At 42.8% G+C, this 23,067-nt stretch overlaps 1 protein-coding gene across 1 annotated transcript in view; it reads right to left on the reverse strand.

Annotated features, from left to right (window-relative positions):
- The window catches only part of LOC126426664 (voltage-gated potassium channel subunit beta-2), a 718,526-nt gene that overhangs the window by 35,407 nt on the left and 660,052 nt on the right, over positions 1 to 23,067 (reverse strand). Inside the window, exons 7-9 of the mRNA XM_050088549.1 lie at positions 16,972 to 17,178; positions 13,602 to 13,699; positions 8,032 to 8,079 (exon numbers count right to left, since the gene is read on the reverse strand). Coding sequence (XP_049944506.1) covers positions 8,032 to 8,079; positions 13,602 to 13,699; positions 16,972 to 17,178 — 353 coding nt within the window. The remainder of the gene's footprint in view (positions 1 to 8,031; positions 8,080 to 13,601; positions 13,700 to 16,971; positions 17,179 to 23,067) is intronic.

Below are 23,067 nucleotides of genomic sequence, written 5' to 3' on the forward strand. Positions count from 1 at the left end.
CTAAGTCGTGTCTCCCTACCACTTTCGCGCAACGACGCTCTGAGCGTGTTTTTTAGGGAATTGACTAGTTTGAACCTGGGACCTGTTGCTGGTAAGGAGACGACAGACCACACATGACACGTAGAGTTCAGAAGAGTTCAATGAGACTAGCGATGATATAACCAAATACTTAATGATTTCAGCGTCAGCTCCACTGCACTCCTTGTAAAAGAATCTTAATACTAACTAAATTTAGTGGAAGGGGTTCAAGGCTTTCCTATTTTTAGTTAGCTGGTAAAATAAAGTCGAAAAAGCAGTTAAGTTTACCATTGGAAATTTTATTCTACTCACAAAACATTGTTTATAAATTGCACTATTGATAAAAGGAGCCGGTCGGAGTGGCCGAGCGGTTCTAGGCGCTACAGTCTGGAACCGCGTGACCGCTACGGTCGCAGGTTCGAATCCTGCCTCGGGCATGGATGTGTGTGATGTCCTTAGGTTAGTTAGGTTTAAGTAGTTCTAAGTTCTAGGGGACTGATGACCTCAGACGTTATGTCCCATAGTGCTCAGAGCCTATTCATAAAAGGAAATGTTTTAATATAGGATGATAAAAACCAACTGCGTCCAACAAAAATGTGAACGAATATTCCCTGAATGGGTTTCCAAGTTCTACAATGGATCGAAGGATGACCTATGCCATATCACATCTATAATCTAGGTTTAAATTAAGTTTCACAAAAGAGAAAACTATGAAAATGGTCTACAGTGACCCTCAATTATCGTTAATTACTTACCTAACTTGTCGTAAATTACAGTGGCTGATGTGGCTTCTCAATAACTATATAACAGAAAAAATCATTGCGTTTCAGATTTTTTACTTCAAGTGGCAAATGTGAACACCATGAGCTTTAATTGACGATCGACACTAGTATTACGCAAAAAGGGGGTGTAACAGATGAGACTTCTGCAGTTCTGAGAGAAGCGTTATGTGCTCAAAAATGCGGCATCGTGTGCCTTCATTACCTTGTCGGTGTTCGTCAGGGGGCGACGGGCAGCACAGCTCCGCTCACCTCGCCGTCTCGGAAGCAACTCTCTCCTAACTTCTCCTTACTATAATTTACCGAAGTTGGTCTAAAAAAAAACTATCTGGCTGTGTTTTCATCTGACCAATCAGGGTCTCAATGTTAACCTTAAGCTCTGCCTACAAAAATTCTGTCTATCCAATGAGAAACGTTATACTTTTCGTGGTGGGGCAATGTTTTTAACGTTTGCAACGTAACAGAGACGCGAAAAAGACTCGCGCTAAAACTTGCAGCTGGTGTGGTCCTTTAGTGTTATCGGAAGATCTATACTGTACTTCTGGAGGACTCTATCTTTTAACATGGGCTGGGGGGTGGTCCTAACGTAACAGAGATGCGAAAAAGTCTCACGCTAAAAGTTGCGGGTGGTGTGGCCCTTTTAACGTTATCGTAAGATCTATACTGTTCTTCAGGAGGGCTCTAGCTTTTAACATTGGCTGGGGGGTGGTCCTGACGTAACAGAGACGCGAAAAAGTTTCACGCAAAAACTTGCAGCTGGGGTGGTCCTAGTGGTTAGCTGGCAACGTGGATGTCCAGTCCGTCCCTTATCATAGGGCCTTCTAGCTTAACACGGTTCTGCTCTCGGCTTCTGTTCTCGTTTCTCCCCTCGGAACTGCGTCTGTCTCACGGTGGGAAGGTATGACATGCATTTAGGCATTCTTGTGTTAGTCTGTGGTATTCCATTTGCTCACTCGTTACTCGTATTACTTTGGTTAATTTAATGTCACGATTTATTCGGAGCTATGTGACATACTACTGGATTTGCTTATCATGTCAGGGTTTTCATGGAAGGTGTTGGATTTGCCTGACACCTTACGCCCTGAGTGTTCAGCGTAAATTTCGGGCTTCTTGTGGACGTAGCCCTCCTGACGTTAAATCAGTAAAGCAAACTTTAACGAAACAGGCAGCGTTGGAGATCGTCCTCGAAGTGGCAGGCCTCGTGTGAGTGAAGCAACTGTTGATCGTGTTCGGAAATCGTTTCAACGGAGTCCGTCTAAATCAACTCGTCAAGCATCACGTGAACTTCACATACCGAAAGCAAGGGTGGTGAACATTCTTCATGAAAGGCTTAGGTTGCATGCATACAAAGTGCAAATCGTGCAGGCCTTGCAACCGAATGATATGCTGACACATGCTGAATTTGCAACTGAGATTCTCAACAGGATTGATTGCCCTAACGATAACTTAGAACGCATATGCTTTACCGGTTGAATCCACCTTTCATGTCAGTGGAATGGTAAATAGGCATAATGGGGTTCATAGTCTCCACATGCTACTGCACCGTTACAGCGAGACAGCGAAAACGTGAATGTTTGTTGCAGCCTCATGCATAACAAGGTTTTTGGACCGTTTTTCTTCGTGGAAAAATCCATTACCGCTAACATTTACTAAGATGTTTTTCAACAGTTCATTGCCCCACTGTTAGAAGAATATCAACCATAGATAATTTTTCAGTAAGATGGAGCACGCCCCCACTGGGCTTTGATGGTGTGTGCGTGATTTTCTGGATGAAACATTTCCGGATCGGTGGATTGGAAGGAACGGTCCAACACCCTGGCCACCCCCCTCTCCAGACATTACGCCCCTTGACTTTTTTTTCTGGGCTATATCAAGGTCAGAGTCTTCGCCACACCTGTTGCTGACGTCGACGAACTGAAGGCTAGGATACAACCTGCTGTGGGTACCGTAACAGAACACACTTTACGAAACACCCGGTGGAAAATGGAATACCGCCTCGACGTTCTCCGAGCTACCGAGGGAGCACACGTTGAGGTTTACAAACGTAAGTGGTCTTAAAAAGCTAGTAACGCTAACCTATGTAACGGCATCAAATGTAAATTATTACGTCAAACGGTTATTCTGTAATAAATTGTTATAATCAGGGCAAGACTTTGTGCTCACCCTGTAAATTAACTGTGACCAGATGGATAAAGCTGACATTTCGGCCACACTTTCAGTGGCCATCATCTGTGTGTGCTAATGGAGAAAATTATGTACCATGTTGGCGAACTCTCACACACATTTCGTCATGACTCCCGTACTAGAAATAGCATCACGTCACATTTGGTTTCCTATGTTGGAAGCAGTGGGAAATTTATCTTAGTTCCCTCTGGGGGAAGCAGTCTTCATATGTCTGTTGCTGCTTTCACTACAATGGATGATTGCCAATCATCAGTAACTTGGATGCTGACTGCCGTGAGTAATGATTAGATATGTCACTGAATAATGGAAATAAGCGTACGGCATTGTGGGCTGGGAGTCCCCCATTCGGGGAAGTTCGGCCGCTGAGGGCAAGTACTTATTGCATTCGACGCCACATTGGGCGACTGGCGCGCCGGATGGGGATGAAATGATGATGATGAAAATACAACAACCAATCCCTGAGCGGAGAAAATCTCCTGCCCCAGGCGGGAATCGAACCAGGGCCCCTTGGCGTGGCATTCCGCAGCGCTGACCACTTTTTTTCCAACTTTTATTTATTTACTTATTTATTTGCACTTTGTTCGTCATTGATCGTCGTGTTTGGTCATTGCGAACGTCGCAAGACATCCTGTTCAAGTTAGGTGGTTGATCCTTTCACTCAGTTTTTTTATTACAGCGGCCAACCAGCTCTCTGACCAAACACGCTGAGCTACCGTGCCGGCACCACTCAGCTAACGGCGGCGGTGTAGATACGTCATTGATGACTTGGAGACTTCCATTATGAATTAAGTCCAAAAAGCTGCTTCTTTTTTTTTTTTGAGATGTTTATTTAATCACGACAGGCCTGTTTCAGCACTATTGCCATCATCAGGCGATTTGAAAGTAATGGTTTTATTATATACTATTTTCTAGGGCAGACGGTAGCCTACTTGTCATTTATGAAATTGACAACTATACATTTATGGAATTCTTAACTTCCTATAACATCGGTGGTTAGTCACTTAAGCGTTTTTGTTACGTCTTTTAAAGTTATTTTATGACGTAGCTTTCATAGGCTATCTGTTTTGGAAGTTATAGCCTGAATTTTATTTGTTGTGTGTGACAATTTTTTGATCGACGTTTAACCAACGATGTTATAAGTTAACATCAGAGCAGTTACTTATCGATTTTCCTTAGTTACCGTGTTGTTTATTTTTATCTGTGAATGTGTGGTTGGTTTGGCTTAGCTTATGTCTTTGCTCGTTTATCCGTTTTCATGATCGATGATTTGAATAAAGTTTTCTATATAGTGTTTATGTTTTAGATCTAATTGCTCGTGGTGTATTTCTTGTGGATATTTGTGTGCATTCATCGATCATGAAAACGGATGAACAACCAAAGACGTATGCTAAGCCAAACCAATCACAAATTCACAGATAAAAATAAACAAGACGGTAACTAAGGGAAATCGATAAGTAACTGCTCTGATGTAAACTTATAACATCGTTGGTTAAAGGTCAAACAAAAAATTGTCACACACAACAAATAAAATTCAGGCTATAACATCCAACAAATATAGCCTATGAAAGCTACGTCATAAAATAACTTTAAAAGACGTAAGAAAAACGCTTAAGTGACTAACCAGCGATGTTATAGGTAAGTCAGAATTCCATGAATGTATGGTTGTCAATTTCATATATGACAAGTAGGGGGACTAGTGCAGCAGGGGATACAACCCGTCGGCTTTGAACAATGACGTCACAAGTCGCCAGAGAGCATGTATTACAGAGATGAAAGAGCTGAGGAGAATGTTGAGAAACAAAGGAATGCGAGAGAGATAAACATTGATCTTGTCAAAAGAATAAGTGTTTTTTGACTTAAAAAAAAATCTCACGAGATAGAATAAACTGATCCTACTTTATCAATCTATATCTTGTCAAAAGCCGAGAAGCGATTGTTCTTAATGTTCTAGCTCCCTGCAGTACGTAATAAGTGGTTTTTGACTTTTTAAAAAAAAAATCTCACGAGATACAATAAACTGATCCTACTTTATTAAGGAGCTCCCTTCAGTACCTAATAAGTGTTTTTTGACTTTTAAAAAAAAAAAATCTCACGAGATAGAATAAACTGATCCTACTTTATTAAGCAATATCTTGTCAAAAGCCGAGAAGCGATTTTTCATAGTGTTCTAGCTCCCTTCAGTACGTAATAAGAGTTTTTTGGCTTTTTTTAAAAAAAATCTCACGAGATAGAATAAACTGATCCTACTTTATTAAGCAATATTTTGTCAAAAGCCGAGAAGCGATTCTTCTTAGTGTTCTAGCTCCCTTCAGTACGTAATAAGAGTTTTTTGGCTTTTTTTTAAAAAAAATCTCACGTGATAGAATAAACTGATCCTACTTCATTACGCAATCAGTAAAGAAACGAAACTGAAACATAACAGCAAAAGCACCCAATATCAAGCGATCGCTTTTAGACTTACATTCAATTATTTTAATGACAGTGCTTATTAGAACACAGAACTGCTTTATTATCTATGCCTCGAAGTGAAGACATTACGATCTATGACTAAGGAATGACGTCATTGTTCAAAGCCGACGGGTTGTATCCCCTGCTGCACTAGACCCCAAGTAGGCTACCGTCTGCCCTAGAAAACAGTATATAATAAAACCATTGCTTTCGCATAGCCTGATTATGGCAATAGTGCTGAAACAGGCCTGCCGTGATTAAATAAACATCTCAAAAACAGAAGCAGCTTTTTGGACTTAATTCATAATGTCTTTACACGACATATATCGAGCTGCAGGCCCATTGGAAACAAAAATTTGAGACTTCCGGTGGAAGGTTCAGCCATCTAATTTGAAAGATTCTCCTTCGTCATGCTGCATGGCACCATTCCATCATAAAGTGTGAGTGTTGCGTTGTAAGTCCATCTGTCGAGTGAAGTGACTATGGAGAGTGCATGTGGAATTTTAGTGTTGTATTTGTGATGTTAAGGATGAAAGTGAAGGACTGAAGTGTACAAGTTACTCTTTTGGAACAAGAGCTGGGGGGATGTTGACAGATGGGTCTACATCAACTCTGCGACAGACCCTCACTCCATCAGGCACTGTGACGAAATTTAGAATTTAGCACAAGGCATTTGTGCAAAGCCTGGTGATCATGAACTGTCCCATACCACCTTCCCTCAACTTGTTGCACAAATACTGTCACTGAGAATTTCTTCCACCATCGTAACCAACTGTTACCTACACTTCATGCTCAATCATACAATCGTATATTAGTGATTTGGTTATGGAGTCACTTAGCAGTGACACTTGCTCATCAGCAAATTGGAAATATCCTTAATAGTGTGTAATTTTTTTGCCATAGACCATAACAGACACCCCCCGTGGGACACTCCCATTATGAAGTTTTTAATTTTGCCACATATTTGTTGAGATCAAAGCTCTAATCTTTGGAACCGTATTCTCTAGGTATTTGGTACCACACTTTTACATTAATATCAGAATTACATAAGTACGAGGGTCACTCCAAAATAAATGCACACTATTTTTGTAAAAATACAGTTTTCACTCTGCATCTGTCAAAGTTTTACAGTGTGTAGATACATCCTTCCCGCTTGTTTTCAAACTTAGTTCGACCTGTTCCCGTGAGCGCCGCCGTCACAGCATGTCTTCAAGATGGCTGCTACACTTGACGTTCGTCAGAAGCAACGTGCTGTCATAGAATTCCTGCGCTGTGAAAACGAGACAGTGGGAAACATCCACGAGAGGTTGAAAAAGGTGTACGGAGATGCTGCTGTCGATCGCAGTACAGTTAGTCGGTGGGCACGCATGTTACGTGATGAAAGCGGGCACGGCAATATTGAGGATTGTCCTCGCAGCGGCAGGCCTCGTACTGCACACACTCCAGACAGTATGCAGAGAGCTAACGAATTGGTGACTGCTGACAGACGCATCACAGTGAACGAATTGTCACGCTACGCTGGGATAGGGGAGGGAAGTGGTTGCAGAGTACTGAAAGTGATGACGTGAAAAAAGGTTTGTACCAGGTGGGTTCCCAGGATGTTGGCAATGGGTCACAAAGAAACAAGAAAAACGGCATGGAGCGAACTTTTGGAACAGTACGAGAATGGTGGAGATGAATTTCTTGGAAGAATTGTGACAGGTGATGAAACGTGGCTCCATCATTTATCGCCAGAGACGAAGAGGCAATCAGTGGAGTGGCATCATGCAAATTCACCCAAGAAAAAAAATTCAAAACCACACCTTCTGCTGGAAAAGTTACGGCTACTGTGTTTCTCGATTCCGAAGGACTCTTCCTTGTGGACATCGTGCCAAGTGGAACCACCATAAATTCTGATGCATGTGTGAAGACACTGAAGAAACTTCAAGCTCGACTGAGTCGTGTTTGACCACTTCGGCAAAAGCAGGATGTTTTGCCGTTGCAGGAGAATGCACAGCCACATGTCAGTCAAAAAACCATGGAAGCGATCACAAAACTCGGATGGACAACACTGAAACACCCGCCTTACAGTCCTGACCTGGCTCCATGTCACTATCATCTCTTCGGGAAACTGAAAGACTCTCTTCGTGGAACAAGGTTTGAAGATGATGACTCCCTTGTGCACGCTGCCAAACAGTGGCTCCAATAGGCTGGTCCAGAATTTTACCGTGCGGGTATACAGGCGCTGGTTCCAAGATGGCGTAAGGCAGTTGAGAGGGATGGAAATTATGTGGGGAAATGAAAATATTGTTCCTAAAGGATGTATCTACACACTGTAAAACTTTCAAACGTAGAATAAAAGATGGATTTTTTAAAAATATAATGTGCATTTTTTTTTGGAGTGACCGTCGTATTATTGCATACTTTACATTTTCTAGGGATACACGAAACAAATGGGCACATCAACAGTTTGTACAGATCTGGAAGGAAGCATGCTTCACAGGTAACAGGAAATGTTATTCGCTAAACATGGCAGCTCACAGTACTCAGGCCACAAGCATATCTATGAGGCTACAGGGGAACCAACTACGTCTGAAAAGGAGCGAACAATGTTTGGTCTGACCTCTTTCTGCGTCTCGTCCTCTGTCCAGCTGAAGGAGGAGTACTTGTTCTGAAACAACACAAAACAACACGCGATGCACACAGTAGGGCCGTGTAGGCAAGTACTATACACTATGGAGGAGCACAGGAAACTGCTATCAACAACACTCAACTCTACAGGGTAACTGTACATGGAGAAATAATGAGCTAGATGCAGGTGTTATGCACTGGAGAAACAATTTGCAGTATTAAAGGTTGAGCATTTGACTACCAATTGGTTTATGCATAGAAGGAACATCAAGAAAAAGGGGATCATCTCAATGTATTTACAGAAATTGTACACTGAAGCACAAAAAAATTCTTTTACGTTATATGTCATTCTGGATGCCAATTAAAGTCTTATGGTTCTTCTAATATTTACAAGCGTCTTTTTATGTGATCCTTGCGCCTCGTGGAGATGAAAATGAAGGACAAATATAGAATATATATAAAAATTTATCAGGTTACCCTCCATTCAGAGGCAGGTGCACGCAGCGACTGTTATATTGAGTTGTAAATAATAGATTCTAGCTATCAGTCGTCCTTTTGAAATTTTATTGGCAGATCTAGATTTCAGCTATTCATTGAGTATTCAGTGAACTGTGGATGAAGCCCGACCAACAGGCATTACATGCATTGATCAAAAATGATAGTGCATTGAGAACGGCTAGTTTCTAGCTCAAATCTAGATCTGCCAATAAAATTTCAAAACGACGACCGATAGCTGAAATCTATTATTTACAAATAAAACTATATTATATACTTTGTATTATATTGTACAGGGTGTCCCAGCTATCTTGTCCACCCAAAATATCTCTGGAACAATAACAGCTATTGGAAAACGACTTTCACCAGTATCAATGTAGGGCTGGGGCCCATGAATGTACATATTTGGAAACATTGTAAAACGAAAGCATATGTGTTTTTTAACACAAACTTATGTTTTTTTTTAAATGGACCTCCTATATTTTTTCTTCAGCAATCCACAGCATGACAAAGCACATACAGAATGGCGTTGATTGCATCGCAATATTCCCATTACATCCCGAGATATTGAGACGCGAAGTTGACGCTTGAAACACCCGACATGCGCTGCTAGCGCACGTCCTGAGGCTCAGGCGTGAACCCCATGCTGCCCGTAATCGCGATGTGATTGACAAGTAAGTGTCCCTCTTGATAAGTATGGAGGTGTGATTACCCATGTCAATCACATCGCGATTACGGGCAGCATGGGGTTCACGCCTGAGCCTCAGGACGTGCGCTAGCAGCGCATGTCGGGTGTTTCAAGCGTCAACTTCGCGTCTCAATATCTCGCGATGTAATTGGAATATTGCGATGCAATCAACGCCATTGTGTATGTGCTTTGTCATGCTATGGATTGCTGAAGAAAAAATATAGGAGGTCCATTTAAAAAAAAAAACATATGTTTGTGTTAAAATACACATATGCTTTCGTTTTAGAATGTTTCCAAATATGTACATTCATGGACCCCAGCCCTACATTGATACCGGTGAAAGTCGTCTTCCAATAGCTGTTATTGTTCCAGAGATATTTTGGGTGGACAAGATAGCTGGGACACCCTGTATATTAATAAAACAAATTAAAGTTATTGACATGCCTTGGTTTCATTTACTACTAATCCCTGCTGTCTTCAGAATATCAAAAGGTGTGTTCCAGTAAACACTGTCAAAATCGTCTTCTAAATCTATAACCGAAGGTCTGCCTTTCTTCAGCCTATCTTCTAAGATAATCAGTACAGTCAGTATTGCCTTGTGTATTCTTACATTTCTCCAGAAGCCCAACTGATCTACCCCAAAGTTGTTTTCTACTAGTCTACCTATTCATCTGTAAATATTTCGTGGCAGTATTTAGCAACCATGACGTACTAGGCTGTTTGGCTTCACACCTGTCAACACATACCTTCTTTGGAATTGTCATTATGACATCCTTCTATAGGTCAGAGAATATTTAATCGAGCTCGTACACCGTACAAACCAGGTGGAATAGCTGAGACTGTTAATAACTGTTGCTCCTTTATAAAATGTTTAATCTCAGCAATGAGCATGATGGAGTTGAAGACATATTTCTGGAGCCACACTGGAGTCTAGAGCATTCCACCAGGTATGTGAGAGCTCTCTGTAGTGTGTATTGTAAAGTAGGAAGGCTCTTAATTTTTGAATTTTCTATTTTCTCTTTGCTAACCCTTAGTTTGGCTCCATTGCACACAAAAATGAGTAGTGTGGAATTTGGGCTCAACAGCAAAATGGGAAGGCATGACCCTTGCCAATGAGAAAAAAAGAAAAATCGTATAAAATTTAATTCATTTTATATCCCAAAAAATATCGTTAGGAAGTAGTTGGTTAACCAAAACATTATTGATTGCTACTTTAGTATTGATGTTGCAGTATTAATTTCAATAACAAGGAACTATTTACAGTATGTGGGAAGTAATATGACGAGAAAATCTCATTTTCCAAATAAAATTTTTAATTCTCCGACAAAATCTCGTTTCATGCTCTGTAAACTTACAGCGATACTCGGGGACAAAAAGAGGTACATACTGCGTCCGGTTTACCTGTTTTGTACGTTGTTTGTTATAGCCCTTTATGAACTCGATGCTTCTTTCAGCCACACCGTTTGCAAATTTCAGTTTAATAACCAAGTGTACAACGTTGAAGGAATTTTAATACCACAGTGATAAGTCTGTGTTAAGGAACTTAATACTCAAATCAAACCTGGAAAAAAATTGTCGTATTTTATTAGAACGACGTTATTGATGATTTATGGGATTTGGTAGATTGATGCTTGAATTTTATCAATATTTTTGTGTTATTTTACTGTATGACGATTTACTTCACTGACCATTTTCGTCTCTGATTCAAAAGACTAAATAGCATCAAAGATAGTTAAAGCGACATAGCAGGAAACAGAGGTCGTAAATGATTTTTTAATTTATGTAAAAGTGCACGAACGATGTCTCGATAGACAGTACGATATTTATTAAGGTTTGAAAATATACTGAAATCAAGGTCCCGATGACTGATCAATAACTGACCATCTTCAGTAAAATGAAATGAAAATGTTGGCATAACATTGTTGGCCGGGAGATTTCGTCTGGAGAGTTTAGACACCAGGTGCAAAATCTTTCTGTTTGACGCCCGTTCGCCGACTAGTGTGTCGATAAATATGAGATGAACTGGACAGGGCAACACAAACACTCAGTCCCCGTGTGAGGACGATCTCCGACCCGGTCGGGAATCGAACCCAGGACCCTGCGATCTAGAGGAAGTGGCGTTAACCACACCTAAAGGCGTGGACATCTCCAGTGGTAACGATCCTCAGAGCATTAACGTGTGCTACGTCCACAAATAACGCAAGAAATTCCATTTCTATTCACTTATGAATCTCTGACTACCTTGCAGAAAATTTCGTAGTTGCCCCCATTTTTCATACGAAGCTTCTAACTTTTTATATGTTTTCTCATCACCTGCACTGGAATTCTTAGTTTTCACAGTACAGGATTATTTCTAAAACAGTTTGTGTAGTACTTTTATGGACAATTAACTTAACCTCAAACTGTACATCTACATCTACATCTACATTTATACTCCGCAAGCCACCCAACGGTGTGTGGCGGAGGGCACTTTACGTGCCACTGTCATTACCTCCCTCTTCTGTTCCAGTCGCGTATGGTTCGCGGGAAGAACGACTGTCTGAAAGCCTCCGTGCGCGCTCGAATCTCTCTAATTTTACATTCGTGATCTCCTCGGGAGGTATAAGTAGGGGGAAGCAATATATTCGATGCCTCTCGAAACCTGCACAGCAAGCTACACCGCGATGCAGAGCGACTCTTTTGCAGAGTCTGCCACTCGAGTTTGCTAAACATCTCCGTAACGCTATCACGGTTACCAAATAACCCTGTGACGAAACGCGCCGCTCTTCTTTGGATCTTCTCTATCTCCTCCGTCAACCCGATCTGATACAGATCCCACACTCATGAGCAATACTCAAGTATAGGTCGAACGAGTGTTTTGTAAGCCACCTCGTTTATTGATGGACTACATTTTCTAAGGACTCTCCCAATGAATCTCAGCCTGGTACCCGCCTTACCAAAATTTAATTTTCTACAATCATTCCACTTCAAACTGTTCCGCACGCATACTCCCACATATTTTACAGAAGTAACTGCTACCAGTGTTTGTTCCGCTATCATATAATCATACAATAAAGGTTCCTTCTTTCTATGTATTCGCAATACATTACATTTGTCTATTTTAAGGGTCAGTTGCCACTCCCTGCACCAAGTGCCTATCCGCTGCAGATCTTCCTGCATTTCGCAACAATTTTCTAATGCTGCAACTTCTCTGTATACTACAGCATCATCCGCGAAAAGCCGCATGGAACTTCCGACACTATCTACTAGGTCATTTATATGTATTGTGAAAATCAATGGTCCCATAACACTCCCCTGTGGCACGCCAGAGGTTACTTTAACGTCTGTAGACGTCTCTCCATTGATAACAACATGCTGTGTTCTGTTTGCTAAAAACTCTTCAATCCAGCCACACAGCTGGTCTGATATTTCGTAGGCTCTTACTTTGTTTATCAGACGACAGTGCGGAACTGTATCGAACGCCTTCCGGAAGTCAAGAAAAATAGCATCTACCTGGGAGCCTGTATCTAATATTTTCTGGGTCTCATGAACAAATAAAGCGAGTTGGGTCTCACACGACAGCTGTTTCCGGAATCCATGTTGATTTCTACAGAGTAGATTCTGGGTTTCCAAAAACGACATGAAATCCATTAAAGTATGTTTGACAGATTGCAGTTAACTCGTAGTCATTTCACGCGAGTAATTCTGGAGCGAAAACGTTATGTCGCATAAACAAACTGAAGACATTTATCATGCAGAGATAATACTTTGCTAATGGTGTGGCTTTTCTACACGCCAGGATAGCCGAGAGCCCTAACGCGCTGCTTCCTGTACTCGGGTAGGCGCGCCGGCCCCCGGATCGAATCCGCCCGGCGGATTAGCGACGAGGGCCGGTGAGCCGGCCAGCCTGGATGTGGTTTTTAGGCGGTTTTCCGCATCCCGCTAGGTGAATACTGGGCTGGTCCCTCACGTTCCGCCTCAGTTACACGACTCGAAAACATCTGAACAAGTTCGCACTATTGCGTGGATTACACTAGACGCAGACAGCTGGGGTACACTAATTCCGTCCCAGGGGGTACGAGGCGGCGGCAGGAAGGGCATCTGGCCTCCCCTTAAAACTGACCTTGCCAAATCCGTTGTAACCACGCCGACCCTGCTATCGCTGCGGGACTATGGCGTAAGCGAAAGAAAGAAAGAAATTTTGTGGTTTTTCTATTTTTTTGTATTTTCCGTTTTTGAAGGCTCAGAGGCACCCTTTCCCCTTTATCCCATTGAGCCGAATTGTCACACAGGTCGTTTTTCGTGGAATGTAACGAAGTTAAGGGCAACCCAGGAATAATTACTATGAATTTTGGAAAGTGCCTTATAAGGGCTGCTCTGAGTGTTGAGGGCAGACTCACCTTGAAGGAGGGCCTAGTGAAGAGAGGCATGCCGCTATCGTCCACCTTGCCGGACACCAGCCCCATGGTGAGAGGGGACCACGCCATCAGGCCCACCCCTGCAACCAGAGCACGGCACCACTTCACCACAGCAGGTCGGTCGATTCACTACCGCACACCGTGAATATCAGCACTACCTGGCACTTCAAAGTGGCTGCAAAACTAATGGAAAATTTAATGATGTTGTTCAGTGAAAAGAGACTGAAGGAGATACTGAATACGTCAAGGGAGGCTTGGTCTATGGGGAAAGTCTTTGGTTGGTAACCAAAATGTCCTCGGTCCTTCGCTCAAACCCAGCCAGTGCTTAAATTTTAAACAAAAACCATCAGGATTGATGACAGAAGATTTTAGGTGTAATGAATCCCCCTCAATCTGCCAGCAGTCTTGTCGAACAGGGCAAAGAAGTGGAGAGAGTCTCAGGGCAATATCTTGCCCTTGCAATGGGAAACTACCCCTAAATCAGTCTATTGGAAAAAGATTCCTAACGAAGTCACCATTTGGATCTGCAGGAGAGTGCCAATTGGGAGGTAACCATGAGAAAAAGATTGTAAACTATAATCAACCCAAGGGTACACTTATCAGTGTGGATTGTCAGAAGCTGAACATGGGAGTGAAGCTAGCAAATCTGGAGAGGGAAATCTAAAGGCTCAATCTGGATATAATGGGGTAAGTGAAATGAAATGTTAACTGAATAAGTTCCAAATAATTAGTCCATTTTCACTTTTGTCATTATCATTCTGTTATTTATTTTTTTGACATATATATTGCTTACATGCTTATTCTAACAAATTTCATAAGAATGTCTCATTGCCTTTGGTAACATACAAGTTTATTGCTGATTGGTACTCATCATCTAATATATTGTCAGTGTTGATAAACAACTATATAGTAATTTCCCAAACACTACAAATGCTGGAAACAATCTAATTGAAGTAAAATTACCACCAGCTAAGTTAGTATAGAGTGGCTGCAATGTATCCAGTGTACAGGTGCATGGCTAGTGATACACGGATGAAGTGTATTAACGAACATGAGTGATCCAGGCTAGTGTCAATGAATTAATTTCATACGTAAAAACTATTTGTATTCAGAGAACCTCAAACAATTAATGTAATATCACTTTAAGTGATCAGGACCACATCACAGTGTGCTATTGAGAAGTACTTTGTCACCTGCACGTCTTTCAAAATTTTCTCGCTGCTCTGGCATGCCTCTGACAGTAGCTAATCAGTGGTGTACTGTAATTATAATTCTGAGCAAAACATTTAGCCAATATTTCACTTTTGTGTGCACTTTTGTTGCTTTACAACTGGGAACCAAATGTGCACATTTACACATGCAAACATTTTGACCAGTTAGTGCTTTGTGTGGTCCCTGCCATCATCAGTTGTGAATCTGGTACGCAGCTTAATTTCACCAATATATGTGTAACATTATTAAATGCATACTGGCCTTGTGCTGCATCCCATCTAAAGTGAGGCAAGTCAGTGTGTGCATGTCAATTATAGCGACGGGTATACTACGACAACAACAATTGTCGCATCTTATGATCGAACCCTTGTACAGAAGAGGGAAAAATTAGTCATTCTCAAAGTGAAGTTAGCAGAAATAGTTATATTCTTTTGATTTCCATACCCTAGGATTCATATACACAATACATTTCTCCCTGAGGGAGAAGTACAAAATTTTCAGAAGGTTGAGATGCACTGTCCCTTTAAAGACTAGCAGGATCACAGTACTTACTTTTTTCAATGAGAAAGCTACAACACTGAATACAAAAAAGGGTTTGCACATTAGCAGTCTCATCTCTTTAGAGTATGGGTCACTCAGCACTTTGGAAACACCAGAAGAAATTCCTGTTGTCTGTGAAGCTATACACATTTGCAAGCTGAAGTCTTTGGAGGAAGATTATTAATGAAACTTCCTGGCAGTTTAAAACTGTGTGCCGGACCGAGACTCGAACTCGGGACCTTTGCCTTTCGCGGGCAAGTGCTCTACCAACTGAGCTACCCAAGCACGACTCACGCTCCGTCCTCACAGCTTTACTTCTGCCAGTACCTCGTCTCCTACCTTCCAAACTTTACAGAAGCTCTCCTGCGAACCTTACAGAACTAGCACTCCTGAAAGAAAGGATATTGCGGAGACATGGCTTAGCCACAGCCTGGGGGATGTTTCCAGAATGAGATTTTCACTCTGCAGCGGAGTGTGCGCTGATATGAAACTTGCTGGCAGATTAAAACTGTGTGCCCGACCGAGACTCGAACTCGGGACCTTTGCCATTCGCGGGAAAACGCTCTACCAAACTCTGCCAGGAAGTTTCATATCAACGCACAGTCCGCTGCAGAGTGAAAATCTCATTCTGGAAACATCCCCCAGGCTGTGGCTAAGCCATGTCTCCGCAATATCCTTTCTTTCAGGAGTGCTAGTTCTGGAAGGTTCGCAGGAGAGCTTCTATAAAGTTTGGAAAGTAGGAGACGAGGTAATGGCAGAAGTAAAGCTGTGAGGAGGCTGTGTGAGTCGTGCTTGGGTAGCTCAGTTGGTAGACCACTTTCCCGCGAAAGGCAAAGGTCCCGAGTTCGAGTCTCGGTCCGGCACACAGTTTTGGTTCAAATGGCTCTGAGCACTATGGGACTTAACATCTATGGTCATCAGTCCCCTAGAACTTAGAAGTACTTAAACCTAACTAACCTAAGGACATCACACAATACACAGTATTAATCTGCCAGGAAGTTTCATTGCACACTCCACTGCAGAGTGAGAATCTCATTCTGGTAAGATTATTAATAGCTTTGGAATCGGCAGAAGAAACTCTAATGACGAGCCGAGACTAGTTATGGCCATCCATTGGTCAGCACTCGAATAGCTTTCGGCCAGTCATGACTCATTGAAATTGGGAGAGTGTCTCAGCTGAACACATTGGCGTGATGGTGACTGGATCTGATCACTACTCAAATGAACGTTATATGAGTCAAGCGAGCGTCTGGTATGTGTTATTAGCTGAAGTAGCATCGGCCATATTTGCCAAGTTTTCCCAAGCCATGCCCTCTCTCTCTGGAAGTAGCACACTGGACTCGCATTCGCGAGGACGACAGTCCAAACCCGCATCCGGCCATCCTGGTTTAGGTTTCCCATGAGTTCCCTAAATGGCTTCAGGTGGATGCCAGTACGGTTCCTTTGAAAGGGCGCAGCTGACTTCCTTCCCCATCCTTCGCTAATCCGATCAGACCTCGCCGTTTGGTCCCTTCTCCCAAATGAACCGACCATCCAGCTGTCTGGCACACCGCAGCCCAGCGCAGAGTGCTTCTTGGGTGTGGCTGGCGCCCGCACTCACCTATCTTGTTGTAGAGCTCGGGCATGTAGAGCTCGGTCTTGTCGCGGCAGAACATGTGGTACTCGGCCTGCTCGCAGATGGGCGTGACGCAGTTGAACTGCCGGCAGTTGGTGTAGGCCTCCATGACCTCGACGGGCGTCCAGCGCGCCGTGCCCCAGTACATGGCCCAGCCCTGGCTGATCACGTGGTTCATGGCGCGCACCACCTCTGCAACATGCAAGCAGACACAGCTGTTTGGCACCCTCTCGTGTTCACCTGAGCCGGTGAAACATTGCACTTACGAGTTCGCGTCATGTCAAGTTAGGTTGGCTACACTGCACTAGCGATGTCGCAACAAAAGCCCCATCACACACAGCAGGTGATACAGATTTCCGTTCCACCACGTAAACGTAAGCTACTCAGCATAAAAACTCGTTTTTGAGTTGCTACCGCAGTAAAAAAACAACAACAGCATAATACTGTAGCTATAAGTATAACAAAGCACGCGCTTTAGATAACAGAGCAAAGAAATACAGGTAACAAGCTTTTGATCGTGACCAATATTTTGAAAACAGTATGGTCATGGGTGACTGGAAATCGACAGTAAGAAAAGGGAGAGAAGGAAACATAGTAGGTGAATATGGATTGAAGCTAAGAAATGAAAGAGGAAGCCGCCTGGTAGAGTTTTGCACGGAGCATAACTTAATCATAGCTAACACTTGGTTCAAGAACACATGGAAGCATCCTGGAGATACTAGCAGGTATCAGATATATAGTATAATGGTAAGACAGACAGATTATATAATGGTAGGGCAGAGATTTAGGAACCAGGTTTTAAATTGTAAGACATTTCCAGGGGCAGATAGGGACTCTGACCACAATCTACTGGTTATGAACTGCAGATTAAAACTGAAGAAACTGCAGAAAGGTGGGAATTTAAGGAGATGGGAGCTGGATAAACTGAGTAAACCAGAGGTTCTACAGAGTTTCAGGGAGAGCATAAGGGAACAATTGACAGAAATGGGGGAAAGAAGTACAGTAGAAGAAGAATGGGTAGCTCTGAGGGATGAAGTAGTGAAGGCAGCAGAGGATCAAGTGGGTAAAAAGACGAGGGCTCGTAGAAATCCTTGGGTAACAGAAGAAATATTTAATTTAATTGATGAAAGGAGAAAATATAAAAATGCAGTAAATGAAGCAGGCAAAAAGGAATACAAACGTCTCAAAAATGAGACCGACAGGAAGTGCAAAATGGCTAAGCAGGGATGGCTAGAGGACAAATGTAAGGATGTAGAGGCTTGTCTCACTAGGGGTAAGATAGATACTGCCTACAGGAAAATTAAAGAGACTTTTGGAGATAAGAGAACGACTTGCATGAATATCAAGAGCTCAGATGGCAAACCAGTTCTAAGCAAAGAAGGGAAGGCAGAAAGGTGGAAGGAGTATATAGAGGGTTTATACAAGGGCGATGTACTTGAGGACAATATTATGGAAATGGAAGAGGATGTAGATGAAGATGAAATGGGAGATACGATACTGCGTGAAGAGTTTGACAGAGCACTGAAAGACCTGAGTCGAGACAATGCCCCGGGAGTAGACAACATTCCCTTAGAGCTACTGACAGCGTTGGGAGAGCCAGTCCTGACAAAACTCTACCATCTGGTGAGCAAGATGTATGAGACAGGCGAAATACCCTCAGACTTCAAGAAGAATATAATAATACCAATCCCAAAGAAAGCAGGTGTTGACAGATGTGAAAATTAAAGGAACTATCAGTTAAATAAGTCACGGCTGCAAAATACTAAAGCGAATTCTTTACAGACGAATGGAAAAACTGGTAGACGCCGACCTCGGGAAAGATCAGTTTGGAAACAGTAGAAATATTGGAACACGTGAGGCAATACTGACCTTACAACTTATCTTAGAAGAAAGATTAAGAAAAGGCAAACCTACGTTTCTAGCATTTGTAGACTTAGAGAATGCTTTTGACAATGTTGACTGGAATACACTCTTTCAAATTCTAAAGGTGGCAGGGGTAAAATACAGGAAGCGAAAGGCTATTTACAATTTGTACAGAAAACAGATGGCAGTTATAAGAGTCGAGGGGCACGAAAGGGAAGCAGTGGTTGGGAAGGGAGTGAGACAGGGTTGTAGCCTCTCCCCGATGTTATTCAATCTGTATACTCAGCAAGCAGTAAAGGAAACAAAAGAAAAATTCGGAGTAGGTATTAAAATCTATGGAGAAGAAATAAAAGCTTTGAGGTTCCCTGATGAAATTGTAATTCTGTCAGAGACAGCAAAGGACCTGGAAGAGCAGTTGAACGGAGTGGACAGTGTCTTTAAAGGAGGATATAAGATTAACATCAACAAAAGCAAAACGGGGGTAATGGAATGTAGTGGCATTAAATCAAACTGAGAGTTAGATTAGCAAATGAGACACTTAAAGTAGTAAAGGAGTTTTGATATTTGGGGAGCAAAATAACTGATGATGGTCGAAGTAGAGAAGATATTAAACGTAGACTGGCAATGGGAAGGAAAGCGGTTCTGAAGAAGAGAAATTTGTTAACATCGAGTATAGACTTAAGTGTCAGGAAGTCGTTTCTGAAAGTATTTGTATGGAGTGTAGCCATGTATGGAAGTGAAACGTGGACGATAAATAGTTTGGACAAGAAGAGAAAAGAAGCTATCGAAATGTGGTGCTACAGAAGAATGCTGAAGATTAGATGGGTAGATCACATAACTAACGACGAAGTAGGGAATAGAATTGGGGAGAAGAGGAGTTTGTGGCACAACGTGACAAAAAGAAGGGACCGGTTAGTAGGACATGTTCTGAGGCATCAAGGGATCACCAATTTAGCATTGGAGTGTTGGAGTGCAGCGTGGAGGATAAAAATCGTGGGGGGGGGGGGGGGGGGGAAACCAAGAGATGAATACACTAAGCAGATTCAGAAGGATGTAGGTTGCAGTAAGTACTGGGAGACGAAGAAGCTTGCACAGGGTAGGGTAGCATGGAGAGCTGCATCAAACCAGTCTCAGGACTGAAGACCACAACCGATGTAGCACTTCCCGCTCTAGGTTTTATTATGACAGTGATGGAATGAACAACCGATATCCGTAGCTTTGGGCTAATCATTTACGGCGACAATGGCTCAGTTCCATCCAGATCCCCATCGTCACTGTTGTCGGAATCAGCGCCGAATCCATGTCCATCATCATCATCACCAAGACAAATCATATGCTGTTGATGGTCACTAACGACACCTGCCATTGTCTGTGCTGCTCGAATAAGTTTTTCAAAGTGCTAGACCTTTTTCCTCCATGGCGCCGCATCCACAGTCGCAAGAGCTTTCCATCTCTGTTACGATTGTCCCTTATGTATGTCTTCACATCATTCCATAGCAACTGGGTGTTTTGAAGTGGCAGTGATATTGTGGCAGCCTTATTACAGTACGATGCTGCTCCACGGCGATTTCGTCTACTACATAAGTAGCCATCGCAGGTTTATTCTCTTTAACAAGCGAATATAACAAAAGGTTTGTCATGCTCATTTCCGCAGCAATATTTCGTGTCTGTAACGACTGCACCATTACTTCTTTGCGGTGGTCTGTCGTTGGGACTTAGTTCAGTACCACTAAATTGTGTGGAGCATCGTCCATTACAATTGTTGTAGGGACAGAAAGCTGTTTTAGAAGGTTCCTCAGCCACTCAACAAATCGTTTGTGCTCCATGTCTTCATCGTAATCACCTGTCATTTTCGACAGAAAAACCGCAAGTGCATCGGAAACAAAACCAATGGAAGAACCTGCATGGACACTACATAGTCTTGCTTCTCTTCCTGCCGCCTGATGATCACTACTGTTTGGAGTGTCAAATGGTTCAAACAGCTCTGAGCACTATGGGACTTCAACATCTGAGGTCCTCAGTCCCCTAGAACTTAGAGCTAGGCCTACTTAAACCTAACTAACATAAGGACATCCCACGCCCGAGGCAGGATTCGAACCTGCGACCGTAGCGGTCGCGCGGTTACAGACTGTAGCGCCTAGAACCACTCGGCAACCCGGCCGGCTTGAAGTGTCATCCGTCCAGCATTTACTGATAGTTTCTCCGGCATTAACCCACGTTTCGTCTAGTCATATTAAGGAATGAATGCCCTTGCTCTCAATTTTGTACAACAATAAGATTCGAGCCGTTACAATGTGCGCCTTTTCTAACAGGCCTTCCCGTCCGCCTACCGCTTTATACCGAAAAACCCATATTTTTCGGCACGATCTTCGGTGAAGTTTTCCCACCCTTGAAAAGTTCTCTTCCTGTTAGCGACACTAGGATACTCTTTCCTGCTGTGGTGAGCACCAACACGCCTGCGAACTGCACCAGTCTGCAAAGAATCGCAGTCTGTGACGAGTGTGGCTGCTTTGTTTTTTTCTTTCTAAGAGCCCCTAAAAATATACACTGCTGGCAATTAAAATTGCTGCACCAAGAAGAAATGCAGATGATAAACCGGTGCACATAGGACAAATATATTATACTAGAACTGACATGTGATTTCATTTTCGCGCAATTTTGGTGCATAGATCCTGAGAAATCAGTACCCAGAACAACCACCTCTGGTCGTAATAGCGGCCTTGATACGCCTGGGCATTGAGTCAAACAGAGCTTGGATGGCGTGTACAGGTACAGCTGCCCATGCAGCTTCAACACGATACCACAGTTCATCGAGAGTAGTGGCTGGCGTATTGTGACGAGCCAGTTGCTCGGCCACCATTGACCGGACGTTTTCAATTGATGAGAGATCTGGAGAATGTGCTGGCCAGGGCAGCAGTCGAACGTTTTCTGTATCCAGAAAGGCCCGTACACGACCTGCAACACGCGGTCGTGCATTATCCTGTTGAAATGTAGGGTTTCGCAGGGATCGATTAAAGGGTAGAGCCACGGGTCGTAACACATTTGAAATGTAACGTCCACTGTTCAAAGTGCCGTCAATGCGAACAAGAGGTGACCGAGACGTGTAACCAATGGCACCCAATACCATCACGCCTCGTGATACGCCAGTACGGCGATGACGAATACACGCTTCCAATGTGCGTTCACAGGTATGTTGCCAAACACGGATGCGACCATCACGATGCTGCAAACAGAAACTGGATTCATCCGAAAAAGTGACGTTTTGCCATTCGTGCACCCAGGTTCGTCGTCGAGTACACCATCGCAGGCGCTCCTGTCTGTGATGCAGCGTCAAGGGTAACCGCAGCCTCGGTCTCCGAGCTGATAGTCCGTGGTGCTGCAAACGTTATGATTGAAATTCTTTTCTTTTTCTATTATTTTTCTGCTATAGATTTCCCTCTATTTGTCTCTTATTTGTATTTCGTAAGTTACTACTTGTGGAGGGGCTTGGGACATTTCATGAATTTATATTTCGAGTGCATGGGAGGTAATTTGGGAGCTATTTTCGTTTATTAACACCGAGAGGAGGATATAAGATGAACATCAACAAAAGCAAAACGAGGATAATGGAATGTAGTCTAATTAAATCAGGTGATGCTGAGGGAATTAGATTAGGAAATGAGACACTTAAAGTAGTAAAGGAGTTTTGCTATTTGGGGAGCAAAATAACTGATGATGGTCAAAGTAGAGAAGATATAAAATGTAGATTGGCAATGGCAAGGAAAGCGTTTCTGAAGAAGAGAAATTTGTTAACATCGAGTATTGATTTAAGTGTCAGGAAGTCGTTTCTGAAAGTATTTGTATGGAGTGTAGCGACGTATGGAAGTGAAACATGGACGATAAATAGTTTGGACAAGAAATGAATAGAAGCTTTCGAAATGTGGTGTTACAGAAGAATGCTGAAGATTAGATGGGCAGATCACATAACTAATGAGGAGGTACTGAATAGAATTGGGGAGAAGAGGAGCTTGTGGCACAACTTGACTAGAAGAAGGGATCGGTTGGTAGGACATGTTCTGAGGCATCAAGGGATCAGCAATTTAGTACTGGAGGGCAGCGTGGGGGGTAAAAATAGTAGAGGAAGAGATGAATACACTGGATAGATTCAGAAGTATGTTGGATGCAGTAGGTACTGGGAGATAAAGAAGCTTGCATAGGATAGAGTAGCAAGGCGAGCTG

This window comes from Schistocerca serialis, chromosome 11 (assembly GCF_023864345.2).
Source record: "Schistocerca serialis cubense isolate TAMUIC-IGC-003099 chromosome 11, iqSchSeri2.2, whole genome shotgun sequence".
NCBI lineage: Eukaryota > Metazoa > Arthropoda > Insecta > Orthoptera > Acrididae > Schistocerca > Schistocerca serialis.